The sequence below is a fragment of the Hippoglossus stenolepis genome, chromosome 9 (genome assembly GCF_022539355.2).
Source record: "Hippoglossus stenolepis isolate QCI-W04-F060 chromosome 9, HSTE1.2, whole genome shotgun sequence".
Lineage (NCBI taxonomy): Eukaryota > Metazoa > Chordata > Actinopteri > Pleuronectiformes > Pleuronectidae > Hippoglossus > Hippoglossus stenolepis.
The window spans coordinates 2,839,539-2,865,724 of NC_061491.1; the positions used below are offsets into that span (position 1 = coordinate 2,839,539).

Below are 26,186 nucleotides of genomic sequence, written 5' to 3' on the forward strand. Positions count from 1 at the left end.
CTAACAGAAAACTTTTTAATGTATAGTTTACTTCATTGTAATTAAACATAAGTGAAAAAAGAGCTCTCCTTACTGGCATGTACTCTTTCATACTGTGCCAAGCAAATAAAGGACACAGTACACATTGACATCATACAAAGTAAGCAGCCAAGGCAGCCATTTTGTCCTTAGGTTTTTTGGGATTGCCACGGCGTCCCCGGCCTCGTCCTCGTCCTCCTCTTCTCGCACCACCACCCCGGTACCTCATGGTGGCATGTTTGAGCTCCACCAGATCCTGGAAAACTGGATCGCAGAAAACGCAGCCTGTGTGTTGGGTCTCACCGGCAGGAAGTGGAGTGCGAGTCTTGTTGAAGTCAACTGCAACCAGAGAGGCCTCACAGGCATCACAGCTCTCCTGAGCAACCTAAGGAAAGAAAGAAGCACACAGGATCAAGAGAAACTGTTAAAGTTGATAAAAGGCATAATAAATACGATGATGAAACGTTAAAGAGCTGAGTTCAAATCAGACCACAATTGAGTTTTAAAAATAGCTTTTAATAACTGAATCTCCTAGACTGCGTTCCAAATGTTGGAAAAAATGAGAACTGTGGACACTTTCAGAAGAGACAGGAGTAACAAAATCTGGGTGTGTCCTGCATGTAAGTGATTTAACAGACGTTAAATATCCCTTCACTGATACCCATTCAAGTGATACATTAACATGGAACTGATTATTACAAACACAAGGAAAAATATAATTTACTTAAATTTAGTGCATCAGTACTGGCTAAAGGAGCATTTATCAGAGAAATCAGATGTTTGTATGTTTGTGTCTGCTTTTCTTGGCTGGTAAACTATATACATTTATATGTTAGGCTATGTAAATAGTTAGGCTATGTAAATATGATTTTCATGAAAAGATGTAGGACTCTTCTTACCTGCACTCTGTGTGCATGTTCAAAGAAGTGGACCACCACGTTGCATTTATTACAGGCCATCTTCCATTTTGGTCCAGAGGTGGGATCCAGCACCAAAACCCCAGTATCACACTCCACACACTGTCCAATGCCCAAAGAGTTGAGAGAGTGCTGACAGGACGGATGAGTACACTCATTACATCCCATACCTGAGAAAAACAGGTATTAAAAAGACATAAGAAGATTACAAAGGACTAATGGTCAGATTTACAAGAAAAAGGTTTGCATTTGGTTTGTGGCCACAATTGTTGTGTTTTGGTGAAATCCAAAGTGATCCCTGTGTTAGTAGGAGCATTAGGGGCTGTGACACCAAAACTGGGAGAGTGGCTTCAGCAGATCCCAAGGACAAATGAAGTGTCTGTTTAGAAGAGCGCAGCCCTAGGAACAGCTAAGATGCTGCGCAGAATCCTCAAACTCCCAGGCCTCTGGTAGAGGAGCCGGACTTGAGTAAGACATACCACCCCATGTGGGGTTACTCGGGAGATTGTATATATTCACCTAATAGTAGAGTGTTAGTATGTGACAAACTGTGATTCATACACCAACTTTTGTACAGTCCCCCAAAAAATCTCAAAGATGTAGTTGACAGCCTGAAACTGTTAAAAAGTCCTTGTAAGCCTTTTGGAAAAAATAAAATAAAACAAATGAATACATGTAATTATGACTTAGGGCTAGGAGGTTTCACAACAAGAATGACTGACTTAAGATACAGGTTTCTTTTCTACCTTTTTTCATGTCCCTGAAAGGCGGGTTGCTGTAGCAGTAAGGGCATAGTGGGTAGCTCTTGCCCCGGGGCCCAGAGGTCCACAGCACCAGCTCAAATTCATCCAGTGGACAGCGGAGCTCCTTGTACAGCTTGATGGCTCCATTCTGTGGAAGACTGTATGTCTCATCACAGTGGGAGCAGTGGAGCCTGCTGGGCTTGGCCTGCAGATACATTTTAGGATCAGATGTGATGAAACAATTTTTCACTTTGTGTCAAACATTCTGGACAGTCTTCATCTAACCAGTTTCCGGTACTGTGGTCACAGGGGGCTGTCATTTTAATTTGTTTGTGGTTGATGGTGAAGCTATATTTGCACGTTGAAAGACTTTATCTGAAACCTGAAGTCTTTCAACACTGGTTCTATGTTGTGTTTCCACTGTGAATGACTAGTACATCATTAAAAATGGAACAGGATGCAATTCTTTTTTTACAAAAATCCCAAATGTGATATTAGATTTCATGAAAATTGAAGTGTTGACTGTAGACTGCAATGTCACTGTTTCAAATCTAGTGGATGACCTTTCTTAAATATCATCCCAGAGTTGATGTCAATTCTCTACTGTCGACTTGGTTATAAAGGAATACTCAGTCAATGTCAGTAGATATCAGATTGTCCTAAAAACATTGAACACCTTTCTCAAAACCTAAACAATGATAAGAAAAGAGTTTGTTAATCCTTTAATAACTGAAATGTTCATAATGCAGTTCAGCATGCATGGCCCCAATACAGGAGATATCCTCTACATTCATGCTGCTGCCACCACCCTAAAAATCAATCAACACCATTTACCAAGTGTCAAGTGATATGAAAAAGTCACGAGTCATCACTGACATATAGATGGTAACAATATATGCATGTGCAAGCATGTGTTTCCAAAGGCATTATGGGTTATTGATTGTAAACAGAAGGGCCAAAGAAGTAGATATATTCCATTCACTGACTTTAATACTTAAAAGGGTGCTAAAAGTGAAGAGCTCTGCATAGTTTCAAAAGCCACTGTATGTGTAATTTAACATTAAGCATGTGAAACCATTATGCAAATATCAGTAGTTACATGTGCTGAATTTTATATGTACACTTTCAGGACCGACACTGACGTACATAGTTCCTCGTCTGACGTGCCTCCCAGAGGACTTGATAGAAGGCCTACCTTGTGGTTTCCACTAGAACACGGCACTTAACAATCACACGTAACCTATTACACACATATTCAGATTGAATGGCAATGACTTAGATCTGCAGCCTCATGGTTTATTCATGAATTCAAAAGTGGTTCTTCCATCAGGTGGAATTGGTAATTAAGTATGTCAGCTGAACTTTGAAGGCCAGAGCTCAACATTATGTGGTTCGGAAAGGACAATAAATGGTGCCTTAATGATCCCTCCCAGGGCTTTCCAAAAGGAAATGAAGCAACCAGCAAGAGGGATAAAGTGCCTTCCCCGGAGAAAGCATTTGGCCGTAAAAGCCCAAATTTGGTGAAACTGGTACATTCTCAGGCCACTATACTTTAATACAAACTGATTAAACTATTGCATATTTTAATTACTACGTGATTATAAACAGTGAATTATTTAAAAGGAAAATTAAGAATTAGGAAAAACAATTCTTTATTAAATAAGAAAATTAAGAATGAATATTCACTGTTCCACAAAGTGCAGGACAAAATCACTAAGTGACAATGCAAACCACAAGGGCTAACCGAGTTGGGACACTGTGTGACTTTGACTGGTCACAAGGATATGCAGTAGCAAGTGGGGAGATAACCAGCAAAATGATCCACATCACACCTATCCTATGTTCCTCACATTGACTTCCAATTAAGTTCAGGATTATTTTTACAGTTCTTGTTCTCACTGCATGGTCAGGAACCTATGTACATCTTAGACCTGCTTCTACCTTATATCACCAGGCACTGAGGTCTTCTGACCAGGGGCCTCATTTATAACCGTTGCGTTCGCACAAAACGGGACCTAAAAATTGCATACATCTCTTCTCACGCAAACGTTAGGATTTATAAAAACAAACTTGACGGGAGAATGTGTGCACTTCCACGCAAACTCTGGCCCATGCGTACGAACATTTTGGAGATGGGAAAATGACGATGCCGACATGAGGTGGTGAACTGGCGAACTAGAGGGCGGTTGTGGCTGAGGGGTAGAGTGGTTGTCCTCCAACCAGAAGGTTCAATCCTCAGTCTTCCCCATCTGCATGCCGAAGTGTCTTTGGGCAAGATACTGAACCCCTAAATGGCCCTTCATAGATGATGAATGCAATAATGTAAGTCGCTTTGGATAAAAGCGTCTCCCAAATGACATGTAATGTAATGTAACTGAAGCATATTATTGATCCACTTCATCATTTACATTAAAACCAACAGCTTTAGTTGTGCTCACACGACATAACTGTTCCATAAGAACCTTCAATTGAAAAAGATATAAAACAATTTACAGCAAATTACGTTCAGATGCCATTTAACAGCGGAGTTGCAGAGCTGAGTCATTAATAGCTTTTAATAATATCTTCTAACACTGTTGTTGCGTGTATCATCCAGGACGAGTGTGTGTAACATCGCTGCAATGAACGTGACTGTGCCATCAGGCGCACAGAGCGCACTGGAGATCACTCACTAAAAATAAAGAAAAACTACTCAAACTTCTATTTCCAAATAATATCCAAGAGTGGAGGTTAAGATGCACTGATGTGTGAAGTAATCGGTCCGATTGCTCTAAATATATAAATACTGTGGTGACACTCAGGCGTGATGCTGCGTGATGGATGCACGCGAATGGAAGGATAAGGAGGAAACGAGGGTTCAGCGATGACTATTCAGCTGATATAGATTCTATAGATCTGTGATCTGTGATCTTTGTGCTGAACTGAGTCCAGTCTTACAAAGATCAACCCAACGGAACAGAACCATTCCAGTAGAAACACAAGCATATAATAATAATTCTGATCAATTTTATAGATTAGGAACATGACAGCTGCTCTGAATTTAATAATCTTGCAGTTTTGGATGACTAAATTACAAACAGTTGATACAATAAGTTCCCTCACATTCTAACTGTTTTTGTTTACGCCAATTTTGGCTTTTGCGTGCACGTACGCTATTAGTATGAATCCTACACACTGTTTTATGAATGAGGCCCCTGGGCTGGTTGCCCCTAGGACTCGATTTCATGGGCACTAGTATCCCAGTTGTGAAGCTTATCCTGGTATTGATCACATTCAGGATATGGTGTTTACATGGGACATTGGGGAAATTATGATTCCTGTATGGTGGCTATAGAAAATGATGCCGCTTTGGCTTTTAGAGCACTTAGCTCTATTAAATGGTAAATGGTTTTGTATTTATATAGCGCTTTTCTAGTCTTGATGACCACTCAAAGCTCTTTACAGTACAGTTTTTACATTCACCCATTCACACAGTGCATCTTGCCCAAGGACACTTTGGCATGTAGATGGGGAAGACTGGGGATCGAACTGCCGACCTTCAGGTTGGAGGACGACCGCTCTACCCCTCAGCCAGAGCCTGATGGCTGTTGTAATGTAAAATGTATTCTACCGTCTGAAATAAATTCAAACATGTCTCACAGGAAACAGAGATCAATATCTTCAAAAATGTGAAAAAAAAAAAAATTGCGCCTGTGTGCCTGAAAAAACAGAAAAAAGAATAGTTCATTAAAAAACAACTACACGTGTCCCCAGAAATGGTCAAACAGTCCTGATCATTTGAGCAAGTGAGTTTGAAGCGACGGCAGAGGAGTGGTCACGTACAGTACGAGACTCAACGGCACTGCACTGAAAATTGCCCACGAGTTTGACAAAGCCAGACGCCTGCGAGAGTAAGTTGTTCACAGAAAAGTAGGAGGTCACATTTCACAGAGAAGCATTTCAGATGAACCTTGTAAATGGTAAATAGTTTGCAATCTCATCAACTTTGGTTTGTTGAATAATAATCAACACTGATCTGAATAAATGAAGTAAAACAATATTCAGAGCAGATTCTGTCATGGAAACAGTTTAAACACGCTTGTGTTTCTCTATGACACTTAACATCTGTTCATACAAACTGCTTTTTTTTTTTTAAATTAAAAAAATAAAAGCAGCTTTTGTAAGAATGTTAAGAGACTGTCGCATAATAACAATAAAAATAAAAGTAAAGTGGCTGTTGTAATGCATCTAATACATACTATTAGATGCCAACATCGCATTGCAGATTTGGCTTATCCCCATATTGCCATCTATTGAAGAAGAGAGCAGCAATAAATATTAAACATGTCCTCGACTTGGCCAGTGTCATGCTGTTGCTGCCAACGCACAGAACCAGGGCACAGTGGATGAAGATGCCCGGCCGTCATGATGTCATGATGTAGACTTGCTGATGATCAAATCTGAAATATAGACTGTTTAAATTCTAACTGTACTTTAGACTGTTCTGCTGACCTGGATGTACTTCATGAAGCGGTGGCACTTGCCACAGCGGGACAGTGGCTTCCCTGAGGCAGCAATGGGGGAAAAGGAGACCTCCATCAACTCATCCATACCTTTAAAACAAAGACATACACTGTGAGATGGAGTTGCACAAGAGTCAACAGATACCATAATAATAATATAATAATATAAAGATGTATGACTTACATGATGAACTACTTAGCTTAATATTCATTCATATACATTCATTACGTCTACGAGTTCGATGCATAGTCAAGTGCAGAACACTGTGGGAAACAACTGAATTGACGACAGCAAGGTAGTTTAGCTCACTGGGGTTCAGCTAAATTAAATTTAAGCAATGGATGTGTTACAGTATGCACGGTATATCCACTATAAACATTTCCACATGCATCATTACTAAGACTGAGATGACCACTGTGCAGTGGCTATGCTTTATGTTCATTGATTCATAAAGAGCTGTGAGCAGAGGGTTTGCAATGTAATTGCTTAATTAGAGGATACTTAAAAAGAAAATAGTCTACAACTTCTCATACTATGTTTAAGAGTAGGCTTAGAACCCTTCTTTCTGATTAGGCTTATAGTCAGAGCTGGTTCAGGTCTGTCTTGGACCAGCTCTTAGTTAGGCTGCTGTAGGACTAGATTGTCAGGGGACACATGGAGCTCATCTTTCCTCCTCTTCCTCTTCATCAAATTAATGTGCATTATCATTGTAGATCCAGGATCGCGGATGCAACCACATCATTAATGGTGGTGACAGCTGATTGTGGATTATGATTACAACTACATTGCTTTGATATACAATATATATATAATCACATATACTAACATTATTTGCAATAGATCAATCATTAAAATTGTCATTGTCATTATTGCTCCCTTCATCTTTGTCAGTGTTTTCTCCTCATTTCTACATTTTTTCCTTGTTAACAGGTATTTTGGGGTAGTTTTTCCACACTCTTGTTGACAGTTAAGGGCTGGGTTGTACCATGTTAAGCACTATGTGGCAAATCTTGATTCATGAATATGGGCTACACAAATAAAATTTGACTGATTAATTTTGTCTTCAAATTCAACAAAGTCCACCAGCATCAGAAACAAATGGAAAACATAAGCAGCCAATCCCCATTCTTAAGGTCAACACATGGTACTTCCTTTAACACAGTAACCCTTTCGTAGCTACATTGCAGCAGCCTACAGTATAATGTCAGAGCCAAGGCTTGTTTATGTCAGGTGTAATAAAAAAAAAACTAAAATGTTTGCAGACATTGACAGAGCTGCGTTGAACGTACCAGTGATAGAATCCACAAAGTAGTGAAACTTCCTCTTGAAGATATCCAGTGTATGCTGAAGGACTTGTTGGAAGTTGGCTTTACCTTGTGCAATAAGGTTCAGTTGCTTCTCTACTGCGCTGCGTATAGTGGGTAAAACCAGCTCTGCATCTGTAAAACACACAGTTTTCAAAGATGATTCAGCATTATTTAAAAAACCTGCAATGGATTAGCATCTAGCAATCTCTAATAGATGTAGGAGAATGCACAATAATAAAAGGCAAATGACCTATCTTGTAGTAGCCATGAACCAGGACAATGCCCAAGTTTGTTGGCTTCAACTTGCGTCCATTCTCTATTGTGACATAGTTCCTCTGGCAGATGTTGTTGATGTGGACAGGGATGCTGGCATCAGTACCTGGAGGCGAGAGGCAGAAACTGTAAAACTGTTCTCCTGGTATTATCGTTATTCCTTCACAGATTAATGCTCTGATGCAAGTCCTCTTTGAAATATAGAGATTAATAAAGAACAGTAACAAGAGGTGAGTTCACGGTTTCAATAATTTAAACCATAAAAGTCCCAAAAAACTTGATATAATTAGTATGGGTGGCCAAGAAACTGACTGACATCAGTTCATTATTATGATTCATGATTCATTCATGATTGATGATCAATAGAAATCAGTGGACCAGTGGTGAGATTATCTTCCCAACCTCTGAGTCCAAGGTTAAGACTGAACATAGAACCTCAGCTATATGGATGAGAGGGCACTGGGGACAATTCCTATACTCATGTTTTCAACCCTCATTCAAATTGTATTAACACTTCGCAACATGAGTTCAACACTTTGCCCAGTCTGTTTCCTTTCTTATACTTTCAGTTATAAGACATTAATAGCTGTTTATCCAATAGGCAGTACTGAGGTATACCAACGCCATGTTTCTCCATGAGTGTGATGAGTTCGGCCTCAGTCAGATATTCCGGGGGGCTGGTCTGCTTTTCCACCAGCTTGATCTCATCTACTGTGAAAATGTCTCCACGCTCACATTCTGGCAAGGTCTCTTCTAGCGGGATGCCCAGCCAAGGCATCACTGTTGTGTAACCTGGGAATCAATCAAAAATACACTTAGCAAGGACTAAGTTGTTATCAATCCTGTGCATTTGTGCACAAGGTTCTTCCTAACTAGCACATTTTAAACTATTGATTTAATAGACTTGCATCAATAAAATTTAAGGAAACCTGACTAATGTGTAAATCAGTCACCTGCAAACATCCGGAAAACTGTTAAATCAATTAATCAACTACATCAATTTAACTGGGGCATCACATATTGTTTCAGGGAAGAAATGTGTGTTTCAGAGTTGCAATGGAACGAATGGAACGTATATCTTGGTGTGTGTTTTGTTAATGACCCAAGGAAGCGCAGTGTCGAATGTGGTGCAATTTGGACACGAGTTCACATACGTTCGACATGAATACACTTTGAATTAACAGGTGACTGGGCCTCATCAACGTAAGTGACATTGTCCATCACCACAATCGTGCGTTTATGACAACTGATTCTTCAGTTTAGCTCTTTGTGCAGCATGGCAAGCAAACAGCCCATTCCAAACCAGTAGGTTTAGAACAGGCAGTGCACTAGTTCATGAAGTTTGCATAGGTGGAATGATCAGATTATGCTAAAATAATCAGGTTTTAGGTAAAATAGAAAAAATGTATGTTGGGGTATATTGGATTATTGTTTTGAAATGTTATTTAAGAACACATTATTACTAGTAGCAGTAGTAGCAGCAGCAGTCAGACAAGCAACTACTCAAAAGCTAAGAGAAAATACACTAAACAAATTAAACAGAGATACATGTGTGATGATTTAATCACTTTACTATATATACACCATACTATAGTCCTTACTATATCTAAAATCATTGTTAGCATTGGAGCTCTAAATCTGCAAAGTGTCAGCAGCTTGGTACTCAAGAAGCAAGCATTTGCATTTATGAGCACAGCTGACTGAGTGTGTACCTGGTGAGATCAGGGTTTTGCCAGTACATGAGAAGGCCTCTGGGCCAATGCTGAAGTCTATTGTGGTCTGTAGGTACTTGCAGTCCTGACTGATTGTGGCAATGAAATGCCGTGTGATGTACTCGTACAGCCGCCAGCCATCACTGCCTGTGGAGGAGCAGAAGAGAAAGGGTCCCTGGGTTAGAGGTTAAGAGTGAAAATATGTCTGTCAAAGTGAGGAGCAGCAAAAATCTTTACTTGGTTGATAGGGACACTGTTTTAGTTAGGATATGGTGACATTGAAATTGCTGCTGAATTTTATTGGACACATAAAGACAAACTAAATTTCATGGGGGGGGTTAGGGTTAGGGCAGGGTTAGGAGGCAGAAATCTGGACAAAAAAATAAAAAATTATCTGCAGGGATAGACATGCAGAGGTAAAAGAGATGTAAATTGAGTAAATCAAGTGATTAAGTGATCAATGTAAAAAAGTCGTAAAAATCATGCTGTCATTCACTAACAATATATCTATTCCATCAATCATAAGACAATTACCCCTCTAGTTACGTTAGGGGAAAAACAATATTGCTTGGCCACTAACTTTTTATTATTAATTGCAAACATTTCCACCAGTGTGGCCTCAAGCCCATTATAGAAGCTACATCATGTGACTAAGTGAAACGTTTCATCTCTCATCCAAGAGGCTCCCAAGTTCTATTCACCAGGTCTTATTACAGAGCAGATCCATAACTCAGGGCCACAACTTATTATCTTGTTCCCATGCGTTATTATTTCGTGGCCAGGCAATTGTTTTTCCCAAATGTCACCAGAGGGGCTCCGTAGAGAAGAGCTGCTTTGACAGATGATGTCTTACCCTCTCTCCCTATACTCTCTTTCACTCTAAGAGTCGATATTCATGATCAATTACTATAATCAATTATGTAATGAGTTGCATGACCCACCCAGTTCCCCCTCGGAGGCAGCACGCATCGGAGTGATGGGTGGATGGTCTCCTGCATCAGATCCTTTCCTGGGTCGGTTCAGTCCAGTTGAAAGCAGAGCCTTCACCTGAGATGGGAAACGTGTTTTTAGAAACAAATTCTTGTGTGTTCACTTCCGGCTCATGAGCATGAATAAAATGAAAACATTTTTGTATGCACACACGGCTGACGTTCAATGCATCCCTGAACCCACAGTGACCCTCACCTCTTCTGCCCAATAGGGATTGTTGGCCTGCTGCTTCAGTGTTCCTTTCAGATCGAAGTTCTCTGGGTAGTGGGTCGTCTCAGTACGTGGGTAGCTGATGTAGCCCTGTGTATACAGTCGCTCCGCAATCTGCATGGTATGCTGGGGACCGAAGCCTGGGGTAAAAAAAACCTCATGAATATTTTCTCGTTTTCTTACATAGTCGCAAAGCTAAGAACTGGCAGTTGAGTTGCATGTTTCTGAGATTAGAAAGTACAGTGATCTTGAATGAAGTCTATAATTATTTTAAGTTCGTAATATTTGAGTTTTTCCTGTTCAATTTGTCCATTAACTTCAACTTCTATATTTTCAATTCTAGTAAGGACAAAGTCCTGATTTATATTTAAGGATAAGGCTGGTGATATACTTTATCTTGTAAAGACTAAAACCAGCAATGAGTTAAAATAACTGTGTGTGTACCAAAGAGCTCTGCTCTGCTGCATCAATGTTGTACAAACACTTTTTAAATAAATTTTAATAAATCCTGCCCCAAAGTAGTTGCCCCAAATACCCACTATAAAATTACTGAGCCGCTACAAGATTTTCCAACAAATGCACCACCACCACTTCCTACTGTTTCAGTGATGTTTTCAAAAAATACTAATACTGAAAAAAAATACTGAGCCATGAACTAATGAATGTGTGCAGTCCTTTTAAATATTTATGTCTTCATTAGGAACCAGTGGACTTGGGGCTGAAGGCCACAGACTGAATCAGTCAGACAGAATTGTGAAACAGACAAGCACATTGTTGGTTTGGGTCTTTTCAGTTCCTTTAATGGGATTTGGAGAAAATATATTATAAAGTCAGCCTTGTCCTTTAACTCTATTCACATATAACTCGAAAAACCATGAATCAATGATCTAAACCATATATCCAAACTTGAAATTAAAACATTATGTTGTAAATGCTCATCATTTCCTAGTTGCTGCTTCTCAGTTCCCTGTGAAGTATTTCTAGATTTTAAACTAGACCAGTGACAGCATGTCAACAGAATATTTACATTATTTACATCACATAACATTAGAGATGAAACAGTGTGAAAATTTTGTTATCAGTATTATCGTGAACAAAATTATAACGGTTATCAGTATTATCGCTGTATTGTTGAAATGTGCTGTAAATGTTCAAAAATAACTGATACACCAACTATAGTAATTTCCCCAAGTTTTATATTGACAAAATATATATGTATATATTATCAATATTGTAATGTATTGTAAATATACTCAAAAATACCAGTGTAAAAAAACATGCAATGTGGCCAGAGTGGATGTTAGCATTTGTTAGCTATGGCCAGAGATTACTAACATTTCTCCTGCTGTTACTACCAGCTGCCTGCTACTCCATGTTTTTACAACTCTTTCCCACCGTGTAATAAACTCATGATAACACAGGTGCAATCGATTACACTGGACATTTAACAAAAAAAATGTGTGTTAGCTCAAAATCAGTTCAGTGTTTATTGAGTGAGATCTGTAACATTAGATTTCACTGCGAGCAGCCTCACTCTTCTGCTGCAAGTTCTTTAAGAGTGAAGTGAACAACTCTCTTCTCATAATGTGATAAGACTCTGTGATGTGACCGGCTGTTAAATGTGACTACCCGATGCGTCGAGCCGGTTTCGGACGGAAAAATCTAAACACCTGTCGGGCTCGGTCACTACATAATCACTAATACCAAAATATTCACAAACGAAATGCTGCTTATGTTGATGTAAATGTACCTAAAGCAGAGCTGGCCACTCGCAACATCTCCACTGTGTTCAAGGCCTGGGGTCTCTGCTTGGCCTTCTCTTTCTTACTCACCGACTCCACCTGTAATAGGAGACGTATTAAACAGCTTACATCAGAGGTCAGGTTTGATCAGAAAAAGATCTCATCTTACAGGTAAAATGGAAAAAACAAGCTGACTGAGGTAAGGTGGAAGTTAGGTGAGTTAATATAAATCAGACAATCCGGTCTATACGATCAAATCATCATGATTCCTCAGGACTATAAAAAAAACACTGTTATGTTGAAGGTTGGTTACAACTCGTTTACTCATAACTTATTACAGGAGGTTCTGTATCATTTAAATCATTCAAATCACATAAAAAAAATTTGCTGTATTACTGTCACTCTAGATGACATACAGTACATGTTAATACACTTGATAATAGCGACCACAGTTAGCACAGAGTAAACTAGGCGTTATTAGGCTTTTGCTATTACCTTGGCCTCCCTCGATGTCTTAGCCAGATTGACAAACATCTGACCAACATCCCTGTCGAAGACCCTCACCCTGTTCCAGTCCAGCATCAGTGGGTTATCCTTTCCTTTGAACACCTGTGAACACAGAGCATGTCTGTCACTATAGCACTGCAGCAAAGGATCGTTGACACGGCATCAAGGAGAGTGAACGTGGAGATTTACCTTTGCCTGGAGGATCCAGTAAGTCTCTGGTCTAAAGGACTGGATCTTGTCATGGCGTTCCACACAGAAGCCGAGGGTGGGGGTCTGGCATGGTCCGAATGAGATCAAGGAAGAGTCTAGATTACCGTATTTGCCCTGAAAATACTTGGTCTGGAACCTGAAAAATATTTGACCCACAGTTGTCAGGTAGTCGTTTTTGGATGGTTTTATAAGCTAAAAGAATCTAATGAATCCAATTATTATTTTCATTAAATCGGCAGTTCTGACTACATGGACCAAGAACTTTGTATGAGGGTGCAATTACACTTTGAATAGTGACTGACCCCGCATCTTTCTTACATCATAACTGCATTTAAAAATTTACGCCACTTTGTGGTTATGTTTCAACCTCTGTATCACGAACCAAGGTGTTCAATCTAATACCAGCTGATTCTGTGAATATAATATATTTTCCCCTGAAATGTACAAAGTAATAATCAGTGAAATTAATAAGGTACTGGCATTCAATGTCTTGAAAGGTGTGGTATATTCAGCTAACATAGATTGTTAATGACATGTTCATGATTAGGGGGCCCCTCGTTAATGACATGTTCATGGTTAGGGGGCCCCTCGTTTCCTGACTCTCAGATGAATCTAATTATTATTCGATATGATACTCGTTAAGTTCTCTTTGACCTAGAGAAACTCTCTTTGACCTGTTTGATAGAGGGATTTCCATCTTTAAGTAGGAAGTAGATAGAGGGGTTTCCATCTTTAAGTAGGAAGCATGTTTTGTATTAGAGGCCCCTATGTATGATGTCATTTTATCTTATTTCCTGGGCGGAAACAACTTCCCTATATGAAGGCTTGTCCGGCACCGGCGAGGTAGACTTCTTCATTGGCCGAGAACGTCTCCGGGTATACCTAGGTACCTGTCCTGACCTGTAACTTCTGTGTAATAAACCTTATTATACAAACAAGAACGGTGTCCGCGGAGATTCCTTCATCATCATCTTCAACATCACTGCTGCTTAAAGGGGACATAGCATGCCCATTTTACCACAAGTTGATATGGTTCCTTGGGGTCTTAATGAAATGTCTGTAACATACTTTGGTCAAAATACCACAAGGATCATATAAAACAGCACCCTTTTTACCGTGTCTAAAACAGCCCTCCACAGAGTGACCTGTTTTGAGTGCCTGTTCCTTTAAATGCTAATGAGCCAGCTCCCCCCTCCCCCCTCTCCCCCCATGATTTTAAACGATATAAATTACATATTTTATATGATATAAATTATCAAATATGCATCCCATACTTTGTATTCCCCTTCTGTTGTCCTGGAGTTTTAATTTTCCCAATCACATAATTAAATGTCCCCCTCTGCCCATCCACTACAAGCACACAAGCAGACAGACAGAGAGAGAAAGAGAGGGTGGGGGGGGCTATGAAGACCATCATTTACCCCCGAACCCCGACATTCAACGGGTACAACAACAAGCGGAGAAAGCATAATCGCGGGCTGACCTTATATATACAGTCTATGGGGCTGACCAGCGGAGAAATGCTCGTCCCGTGTGAACAGCCAGGCGGCTGCGCGCAGAACGGCGCTGCGCTGCCTCGCAGCGGCGCTTCCGCATCCGGTGTAAACCCGGCGTACGAGTGGGGGGGGGCTCTGTGTGTGTGTGCCAGTGTTACAGTAGTGCTGAACACTGCGGAAGTCTTCCACACTGCTGGCTGTGTGGCATTGACACAAATTCCAGCTCACGCATGGGAGAGCGAGCGGTCGCGCCCGAGCAGCTGCTGCAGCCCCCCAGTCCCAACGATCCAGACAAATGCCACATGTGAGTGAATCGCGGGCTGACCAGCGGAGAAATGCTCGTCCCGTGTGAACAGCCAGGCGGCTGCGCGCTGAGGAACGGCGCTGCGCTGCCTCGCAGCCTCGCTGCGTCCGTGTAAACCCAGCGTAGCGAGTGTGGGGGGGGGGATGAGGTGGGGGGTGGGCCAAGACCATGTAGGGAGACTTCCAGTGCCTTGTTACGACACAAAACCCAGGAAGCTCAATCGAGTCACTCAAGCATGACGTTTCTGACTTTGAGGAACCATAACAAAACGCGCGAGTGTTTTTTTCCCAGAGTTTTTGGGTTGGTAGACATGCCAGATACCCACATTAACCTGTAGAAGCACTAACAAAGTGGAATTTGCATGCTATGTCCCCTTTAAATATACGACAAAGGGAATCAGGCCATCTCTCTTAGCCTCAGAATTTCCTTTGTCAGATTATTTCTAGTTCAAACTATTCACTAAAGCCAAAATTTCAATTTAAAAATAAAGTATTAAAATTAAAAAAAACTATTTGAAAGGGACAGACCATAATTGTCAGATGTAGCCAACAGGATCCCCTCCAAATTGGTGAAAAGTCTTAGAAAGATATACATATATTGCTAAACCTTTGGGGAATTTGAATAAAAGCCAAGCATCAAATTTCTAGGCTGTTGTATGTGGCTGGAGAGAGCAGTGTACCGGGTGAATGCACAGCCAATGCGCAGGTCCAGCTCCTGTCGAGCATCCACTGACAGCGCCTCGTTGCGGTTGGGCTCTCCGAGGCAGTTCATGGCATTCCAGATGTCAGTGTCGGTAATGGAGCTGAATTTGGCGCGGTAAACACTCTGATCCATGGAACTCCCCTTGTTCATCACTGGCTGGATGGCATCCAGTACCTTAGAGGCAAAATAAATGATAATTGAGCAGTAGAAAAGTCGAACTGTTTGCAGGAACAGAAACCGCTCCTCACGTGATCCAGGATTTTAGTCCCCGAAAGAGTAACTTTACTTGTGCTTCCTAACGAGGGGGAAAAAACACTGCTCTGGCCTCTATGGCTTGGTAGGTACAAGTCTCTCATGCAACTACAACATCACAGCTAGGTTTGGTTCATGCGTGCTCAGTTCCATTTGTGACACTAAGCTGTGATGTAGGGTAAAACTGGTACATCACTGTTATTCAGGGTGTAGACAAACCAGAGAAGCTGTCACCACTAGTTTACATTACTACTGGACTGGTTGTAAATAAAGCTGCACAATGACTATGTGTAATGTGACAGGAGCCGCTAATACTGATGAAGATACAGATAATTATCAGCAACTCTGCAGCTTCCCTCAGACTTACAGAGCACTGTAGCTTCTTTTATTCTACTTGTTCATTGCGCATCATAACATTTTGCAGAAAAAGTACAGCGGCCAGCGTCCAGACTGCCAAAAAGACGAAGACGAAGAAATCACCACGTTCACACGGGTAAAACCTGTATTGCAGAGTATCTTGACCCGGGAGTGAAAACAGATTAAATTATTTCCCATTTAAGACAAAAGTCAGATGTTAGTGGGTGTTAATGGGTTTTTTGACCAGTGGAAAAGGGGCCTGTTTGGGTTGATCCCTCCTTCAGCAAAGGAAAAAGAAAAGCTTGTACAGCAATATTGTTGAACCTGACCTGGGAGGAGTTAGGATTAGAGTTAGGGCATGTTTGTTGACAAGTAAGTGAATCCATCTTAAATAATTTGCAGTTTCACAATTGAGATAGGAAGAATGCATTTTATACCAGGTTAAAATGCACAGAGCCATGGGTTGGATGTGATTATTAACATGACATAACCTGATACAGATCACATGTTATTGTCAGATGTTGATGGGGTCTGAATTACCTCAAAACAGATGTTCTCGCCTTCTTTATCACAGTCCAGCCATAAAACCACATAGTCACAGCCTCTACCTTCAACCTGACATGACAACAGAAAAGAGTATTGAAAAAAACAAGGCATGATACACTGACCTCCAGGTCACACAGAAAGCAACATGATGTCTTCTGAAACCTAATTACTGGGTCAACCTCTAAAAATGTACCTGAAGGAACTTGACCATGTTGAGTTTAGGGTTGGCCTCCTTCCTTTCTGTGGGAGCTGTGCTGAAGAGTTCTGCAGGGTCCACCTTGTCCCAATTGTTGTACTTTCCTTTAGACAAAAAAAGGACCAAGCAGTAAAACAACTTAGTAAATCCAAGAAATTAAAATCAAACTGAAGTGGTTGAAACCCAAATAAATACAAATCAAAGTGTAAATGTCTTTCCTAGTTTTTGTATAAAGCAAGACATAATGAGGAGTCTAATGAAGAAGTTGACAGTTTAAGATGAAATCCTATTAAGGAATGTACCGAAGATTTTTTATTTCCTAATGTAGTTACAGATAACTGAATAATATATGATGAGGTGTGTGTAAGTGTGTGTTAGACAGTGAGCAAGATCTAAAGTAAAAGATACCAACCGATGAAATCCAGACTCATCACATGTCCACAAACAGAAGTCATCTTAAAGCGTACGCTCTGGCCCTGGAAGCTGCCGGTGTATTCGTGCACTGAGCATGCTCCATTGAGCCCCTTGCGACTTGTACAACTTCCTAAAAGCCAACGAGAACAGATGATGTATTAATCAGCCTATAGAATAATTTGTAGTCATTTACAGGACATCAAGATCATTCAAATGCAATTGTTTGTAGCCTACTAAAGTTGTTTTAATATAATGAACACAAATTGATCAATAGCAGATAGACTTAATACTGTTCACACTCCAACCAACAATTCATTTATCCTACAGACAATTATTATATCGAGTTAATTCTGAACCATCAATAATGGGATTTCAAAGTTATGCTGTCAGTTTCCAAGGAAAGTGAGCTAGTTATATAGTTATATTTATTTGGGATTATCAAATCAGTGGATCTTGCGGAAACTTTGAAACACTTAAAAACTTTACATAATGGCAATGAGTCAGAAGTGGACTTTAAGAACGTCAGAGCGGTGGCAAGCGAGTCAGGGTAGTAGTCATTTATCTTTTCCGGTAAGAGAGGGGGTTACATTGGCTCAATGCTACATGCTAATGTCCTCTCTGAATGAAATGATTGTCTCAAGGCTGAATGCTAATGACAGGAACATGGACACAAACTATTGTGATGGGAACCAGAGTGACCCCCACCCAACACAAGCACACACCCAAACATACACACACACACACACAAACGTCACTACTGTCGGACAGTAGCTACTGCAAGAAATACAGTGCATATCTATAAAAGCAGGATCAGAGATGGGTGTCAGACAAACCAAAAGTTCCTCAAGGAAAAGAACAGAAGCTCCATCACACGTTCCTCACTTCATAAACTTCAAACATGGAACAGCTGCAGGTAAGACATCTGGCGTTATATTGATGTTGACGATGACTGAAACCTTTCTTTTTTTGTGACTAAATTTGTATTTATTTAAAAAAATTGTGTCATAAACAAATTGTTTTCCACAGCTACCAAGTGGGTTACATACAACTGGCCTTTCCCAGTTTACCTTAACGCACATTGAAAAAGATTATTGTTAGCTGTAATCGTTCTTTCCGTTCACAGTGAACGGTGAGGTCACTTCTCAGCACTATAATAAACAGTCCAGTGGAAGCTGATGTGAGATTTCAGCAGTCTGAGTTAGAAATCTTTAAGGGTGTTTTTACAAAAAAGATGGAATTTCCTTTTAAATGTAACTGGTTGATCAGTTTTTGAAGTACTGTACAAAATTGTACTTTGAGCTGAGTAGGTCGCTAGATAAAAAGTTAGGGGATCACCATAGCAACCCAATGGTTGTTCCGATTTTTTTGTCAGGACCCGCATAAAGGACTGACGGACGTTCCCCACAGCAAAACAAATTAAGATAAGTCAATTGCTGTAAGGACGATACAAAAGGGATCAAATTTGGATACAATCATACTCTTTTTCTTCATTTTTAGTCCAGTGTTGCTTTATTACAGTGCTCCTGAAGATGCACAAGACGGATGTAGCAAGAGCAATCAAGTTATCTTGGTCACGCAACACATGGATCATCAAGACTAGAAAAGTGCTAAATAAATACAGATTTATTTACCATGAGGAATTGTTTTATCAAAAAGTAAATAAACAAGATCAACAGAAATCAAAATCACAAATCATACCAGAAATTCTAAGTCAGCTCACTGTACAATTTCGGGAGCAACAAAAAACTCTGTAAATACAGAATGAAACACCTGCCAGTCCATGTTATCTGCCTATGACCTAATAAAGGAAGAAAACAGGCACATGTTTAAATGTGCACAACTCTGTAAAAGGCCAATAAGACAAACACTAGACATCTCCAGGCAGCTGATGCAGAGAAATCAGTCAACACTTGAAACAATCTTGGTTTTCTTTGTTTCTAGCTGCTGCGCGTCTTTCTGCTGTGCCTGCTGGCCCTCCACCAGTGTCCAGCTATCCCACTAGGCAATCAGTGTGTGGACGAATCCTTCTGCACGTACAGCCTGCAGGACTACTACAGCCAGCTTGTCAACCTGCCCAGCCACATCAATGAGCGCAGCATCGCAACCTGGAGCTATGTGTGAGTGCACGTGGCCACGCATCGCTTGTAATTAACCTACAACCCAAAAAATATCCTCAACAGAAGCGATCAGTGCAGAAAGGGCCAGTGGATGAATAGATTATATGATTTTTTTAAATGCTAACCTGGCTTCTCAAATCTGTTGACTGATTTTCTTATAGTCATTTCAAATTCAAGATATTTTGATTTTACACCGTTCATCTGACAAAACTTGAGATTTAGATAGTTTAGTAACATTAAGAACTGGGAGTTTAACAATTAATCATTTTATATTATATGAATTTATATTTATTTTTCAAGAAATGCCAAAAAACGTCACTATTTCCAGCTTCTTAAATGTTGAAATTTGCTGTTTTCTGTTTTATATAAAATAAGAAGAAGAAGACATTTTGACAAATTCACTACTTTCTGGTATTTTATAGACTAAACAATTAACTGAATAATTGAAGAAAATAATAAACGACAGATTATTCAGTAATGAAAATAATCAATTGTGGCTGCCCAGCATCGGATTCCACTTTGCATAGTGGAGAGATTCAATAATTTGCAGAGGTATCAACTGAGTAGGGAGAATAAGGGCAACGCATCATGTTCATGTATAAACAAGGGTTGATATATTTTATTTATTATTAACTCATTTGCCAATTATTTTATGAATCAATAGATACATTTTTTGGTCAGTACAATTCCAGTCATAAGATCAACTGTTTTGTTTTCTACTATCATAGAAGACAAATCAAAACGTAAAAATAAACATTTAAGAAGCTGGAAGCAGAAAACCTAAAGTATTTTAGAAGTTGTAAATCTGCAGCTGAAATCTTCTTTGTATGATGTCAAGCATAATCGTAGAGCACAGTTCACTGCACTGAACATCAGTTCAAACCTTATCTGTCTGTCATGGTGTGGTATACACTGATGTCAGACTTTATTTCAGGTTGCAACTCAAGATTTTCTTCATTACTGAATAATATCCCATCCGATGTGACATCTTCATGTCACTCACTTTACTATAGGACAAAATCCTAGCATCTGAGGTGTTCCAGTTAATGTTTGGTATTTTTGTTTGAGATATTGCTGAGTAATTGTTAAAGTTGTTGAGGTAGTCGATACATTTTCTGTCAAGTGGCTGAGATATTGGTGACTAATCATTTCAGTACTAGACCTTTACGTGGTTTTGCATATTGTAACAAATGTATATATTAGTATAAATATATATACTGTTATATACACTCAAGCATAACTCGTTTTATGACTTTTTCTTATCTCAATGTGATTTAAAGGAGATCACATTCAACATAACATTTACTTTTCTTACCTGAGCCACCAAAGGTTAGAAAACCATAAAATACTATTGTTTTGAAGGTCTTTTCACAGTGATTGATTCTGTAGACAAGACTGAAATATAAATTAAATATTACTTCTCATGTGCCAAAATAATTTTCACAAATATAGTGTGATGTCTAATAAGTATGAGATCTCTCTGTACGGCAGAGCTACATAGTGCAGAAGTTAGTTGATGGACCAGAGGGTTAATTAACCTATTAGATGCCTATCACTTGATTTCTTCAGCCACAAACAGTCTAGTTATACTATACATGACAGCTTGTCTGCCAGGTTAACTGGAGAAACCACTGAACGACTCTGATCTCCCCTGCTCCTCATCTCTCATCAGGGAGAACATCGACTTGAACCGGGTGCCTCAGGTCATCCATGAGGCCAGCTGCCACACCAGCCACTCCTGCAGGGGCCTTGACAACGCTTTCGGTCTAGAGACTATCCCCGTGTCCCTGAGGATGCCCGTCCTCAAGAAAAACCCCAGCTGCTTCCCCACGGCCAGCTACTCTCTGGAGTTTGAGCTCATCACCATAGCTTGTATATGTGCTATCTCCAGGCACAGCTAAAAAGGACGGACTGCTCTAACGTCAACAACAGGAATATGTGTTTAAATCAGACAGAGATGGTAGTTTTCTGATAAATGGTCCATATCACTCACTGTTTTTGTTTTCCAGTGCACACTGAAAACTGTCACCATTCAATACATATACATGTAAATAAAGGTATTTTACACTAACTGGTATCACTGTGTCCATATGGAGTATTCTGCTTGTCAATGCAGGGGTACAGACTTCATCCTGATATTCTCTAACGAGACACACTGCAGTGGTGCAGAGAGCAGACCAGCTACGTTTTAACACGTTTAATTAAATTATAAGTATATATAAAAAATATATAAATATATAATAACGTTTGAAAGTATTGATGTAGAGTTGTCTGGTTTGGTGCATGTTGACATGGGAAAGCGGCTCACATCTACATTATTGTCCCACATGACTATAACTAATACAGCTCCCATCTTCTGGCTGTTCACAGACACGATGTGCTGTGGTAATGAAGGCAGTGTATTCTGCCACAAAGCGAAATGACAACGATACTTTCATCTGCTGCTTTTATCCTGGCGTTGTCTTTATGTGCTGAATAAAGACGTCTCCGGTTACACCTTTAGAAACCCGTACTCACCTTTAGAGAGGATTTTGGAGATGGACTGAGCCAGGGACGGTTTCTCTGCCACCATCAAAACAGTCCTCATGTTGAAACGCTGCCACTTCCTCAGGTACAGTTAGTGACGTTGTCTCAATAAGTTCTGCTGATCAGAAACAGTTATTCTATTCACAAAACACCAATGTTGCCCGTAAATGCTTGTTAACCGTTTATTTTACAAAGTAAGCGGGCTGCCATTACAATTCAGGTTATTTACTTCCGGTGACATGTCTTCTTCACATGTAATTTGGCAGCGTAGACACTACGAGGCGTAATACTGCCCTCTGCAGGATAAAATATAACTGACGCCATGACAAGTTTAAGTTTCCAGTTGTAATTGTCTTGTACGGAAGCGTATTGCATTCACTTGAAAAAAAGTTGTGTTTTCTGAGATAACTAACTCGGAAATTCCGAGATAAGAATTCTGTTTTTCTGAAAAAAAAAAAAAAGTTCTGTTTTTCTGAGATACTAACAGAACTTTTTTTTTTCAAGTGAATGCAATACGCTTCCGTAGTCTTGTGCAGTTAAAAAAAGGGTTTAAAAAAAGGGGCGTGAGGTGCTGGAGCATATTTTCCTTTTTTTGTGAGCGGACACTGCAGACGCCCAGCGCCGTCTGAGACAGCGGGACGAAAAACTTCAACGCCAGTAAATGGGGTTTTCAGCAGTGTGCACATTATTTGGTGTATTTCTACATGAACGCAGTTAACAATGAACATGCATGGTTGTGGTTTATATCGCTGTGTTCAGCCTGTACAAGTAACGTTAGGCGACATCTGCCAACTCTCTGAGGAAAACACGCCTGATGTTTTGTTTCTGTATGTCTCTCTTTTGTCATGGGCGAATTTTACTTCTGTCCACCGGTTTAAAGAAAGTTACGGGGATTTCCACAGGTTTGAGTGGGGCTTAGGTGCTGCACTCTGTGTGTGTGTGTGTGTCATAAAAAATTATGTCTTAAAGTGAATGGATTTGAACTGTGATTTTCTCATCCTCCCAATTATCAATACTTTTTTAAATGTATTTAATCATAAAAGTATGAATTCAGAACAGGATTAGATTTGTAATATGACAAAATATTATTTCAACAGCAGCAACAGTAATATCTACAAGTGTTTGCATCTTGTCGTGGTCGCATAACTTGTTAATCATCTAATATCTCTCCTGTGTTCCTTTTAATGTCTAGAGCAGAGGTCTTCCACAGGGGGTACTGCAGGGGGGTCGCGAAATTTTTGGTTGATTAGAGAATTTTTAATATTTTTTTAATTTTAATTTTTTCCCCCCACAAATTTAAATGTCTTTAAATATACATTAACATGAATCCAACATATTGTAGCGAACAGATAAATGGAGGCAGAAGACGTTATCTTTCAGTCAGAAATGCACACATATACATAGTAGGGGGTCCCTGGTCCATCTCTCCATCAGTTTGGGGGTCCTTGGCCTGAAAAACGTTGAAGACCCCTGGTCTAGAGCAGAGGTCTTCAACAGGGGGTGCACTACCCCTAGGGGGTCCGCGGAGGTACTGCAGGGGGGTCGCAAAATTTTTGGTTGATTAGACAATTTTTTTTCCAACCAATTGTTTTTTCCACAAATTTAAATGTCTTTAAATACACATTGACATGAATCCAACATATTGTAGCGAACGGATAAATGGAGGCAGAAGACATTATCTTTCAGTCAGCAATGCACACACTGCAGCTCCTATACCTTGCACATGTTTAAAATAAAAACATCAATATATGAAACTGTATTATTTGAATAGCTTAGTATTGAATGCACAACAGGGTAGCTATGTTTATACATGGCACTAGGCCCAGTTTAATATAAAACACAATGTTATACAATATATATAGTAGGGGTCCCTGCTACATCTCTCCATCAGTTTGGGGGTCCTTGGCCTGAAAAACGTTGAAGACCCCTGGTCTAGAGTCTCAGATCAATACAGCCCTCTGACAGCAGCAACCTCTCCAGCAACCCCCTCAACATCAAATTGTAGATTTAAGTTATGTCGGCATATGAGCCTTTTTCCATGTGCCCCTTTTGAAATTTGAGCACCTGCCCCTCTAAAGGTCTCTGCACGGCCCTGGTAAACAGTACAATGAAAGGTGTTGGCCAAAAGAAACCGGTCAGCTCAGCACTGCAATAGTTAAATTAAAATAAAAGCAAGGTAGAAAGAGATTACTGTAAAGAAGTCAAATACAATACAAAACTGAATATATTCAAAGGTGCAGATAAGTAATGAGGTCCAATGAGAAGTGTAAAGATACCCCTCGGTTTTATGAACTGCAGCGGTTCAGCAGATGTCAGCTGAGAGGGAGGTCCCTCAATGTAGCCCAGGACACATTCACGTTCACACTGCTAAAAGAATGTGGCCTCATGTAACATAGACCATCTCCAAATGTGTTCTGAGTGATCGGATCTCAAATGTGTCCTCAGTGTTTCTTGGGTGCCCTCTCTCCCTCATATCAGAGAGAAAAACTGTTGGACACACCTTTTTAGCTGTGTATGGGAAAATGCCTTGGGATATGTGGTAATTTAAAGGTTTGGCTGCTCTTCTGGCAAGTGGCAATATCTGATAAGACAAAGCTGAGTCGATGTGATCTCAATCAAATTCACTCTGTGCACGTATTGAGACAGACCAGTTTGTCAAGAACAAACGGCAAGACCGGGCAGAGAGCAGCTGCTGCTTCCACCATCTCAAAAAGAGGAGAGCTCCTGCACCACGATACATCCCTACACCTGTAAATACGGGGGTCATAGCTGACAACACAGCTATTAAAAGTATTTCCTTTTAGTAATTACAGTAGTCTTTTTTTATTTTAATAATTGGGAAGTATAATATGAATTTCAATATTTAAACAATGAACAGCGCCATGTCTTCTACTTAAATCAGTTTCCAATGATGAGAAAAGAGGGGATGTGGAGACTGAGAGAAGAGGGAGTGAAAGTGAAGAGGACATGGCTTGTGAGGAGATACAGATACCCCTCTTATCTGCTATCGGCCGGTTCAGAGGTTCAACTTGAACCAGTTTGCTTTTCCACAGGCTGGAGCCACCATAGAGCCACATCATTTTCTTGCTGTATGAACGTCACTCTATATAAGTCTGATTTTCCTGCAAAACTAGCACAAGCTCCACAATGGCAGACTACAGCTTCTCTTTTCACATCAAATCAAATTTATTTGTGTAGCCCATATTCACAAATCATAATTTGCATACAGGAAAAATGTAGAAACATCAGAGAGAGTTGCAAATGGGGGATTCCTCTCCCAGGATGGACAGAAGTGAATAAGATGCCGTTTCAGTTTTATTCAAAAAATATTCAATCTTCTTTGCAGATTACACATGACACAAACTCTGCTTTTAAAAAAACGAAGTAATAATCCCACCCTGGCCTCTGACGTAAGCAGTTCTATAAACAAGCAAACTGTTGCTACCAGAGTCCAACCAGTCTTTGTGTTTCGATTGCCAAAGAGCTGGTTCGAGACGGGCACCGGCTCTGAACTGGCCGTTGACTTGCCTTGTTGGAAAAGGGCCGAGAGAGAGCAGGGGGTGAGCGTCTATTGAAAAAATTAAAGAAACAAGAAAAAATCATCCAAGCTACATCACTGATCATCACCCTGCAACACTCCTGACATGCAGAAATATGATTCCACAAAGCATTACTCATAATATAAATTACATATTCAGTACAGTAAATAAATAACGTATAAAGTAAAGTACGATTGCTTATATAATGTGGCAGTATAATACACATTTATTAGGATTTTTTATTGCTGCTTATTTCAAACAGACGTTGTTTTGATTTTAATCTCACCATGTTCTACTCAGGATCACTGCTCCTCTACCCAGTGCTCCTACAGTAGCTTATTAATGCAATTGTATAATACTTTAAGTATTTATATTTTACCTTACTTTTTAAACTTGTGTTTTCAGTTGATTCTCCATCTTCCCTCTCCCTTCTCCATTAATCCAAATCAACTGAGCTGCAACGTAAGAATGTATCACAGGTAATAGTCAGGCAGACAGCTAGTAGACAGACAGCTAGTATCCAGGCAGACAGCTAGTAGTCAGGCAGACAGGTAGTAGTCAGGCATGCAGGTAATAGTCAGCCAGACAGGTAGTAGTCAGGCAAA

The 26,186-nt window shown here is 40.0% G+C and overlaps 1 protein-coding gene across 1 annotated transcript; it reads right to left on the reverse strand.

Annotated features, from left to right (window-relative positions):
* Position 1: 1 nt before the first annotated feature.
* top3b (DNA topoisomerase III beta) lies at positions 2-22,311 on the reverse strand. The gene is made up of 18 exons (XM_035165151.2): positions 22,034-22,311; positions 17,398-17,529; positions 16,983-17,089; positions 16,784-16,858; positions 15,612-15,808; positions 13,112-13,268; positions 12,911-13,024; positions 12,424-12,514; positions 10,659-10,813; positions 10,415-10,520; positions 9,474-9,620; positions 8,380-8,553; positions 7,739-7,867; positions 7,471-7,620; positions 6,170-6,270; positions 1,682-1,883; positions 918-1,105; positions 2-403 (listed from the first exon to the last, which is right to left on the reverse strand). Exons 1-18 carry the CDS (start codon positions 22,101-22,103, stop codon positions 131-133), a joined length of 2,568 nt encoding a protein of 855 aa, XP_035021042.1. The 5' UTR covers positions 22,104-22,311; the 3' UTR covers positions 2-130.
* Positions 22,312-26,186: the final 3,875 nt, after the last annotated feature.

Excerpts from the sequence above, each read along its gene's own strand:
- top3b (XM_035165151.2), bottom strand. The coding sequence starts at position 22,103 with ATGAGGACTGTTTTGATGGTGGCAGAGAAACCGTCCCTGGCTCAGTCC. Across the intron at positions 16,859-16,982 it reads ACATGGTCAAGTTCCTTCAG|GTTGAAGGTAGAGGCTGTGA; the intron begins GTACATTTTTAG and ends TTGTCATGTCAG. Across the intron at positions 404-917 it reads AACATGCACACAGAGTGCAG|GTTGCTCAGGAGAGCTGTGA; the intron begins GTAAGAAGAGTC and ends TTCTTTCCTTAG.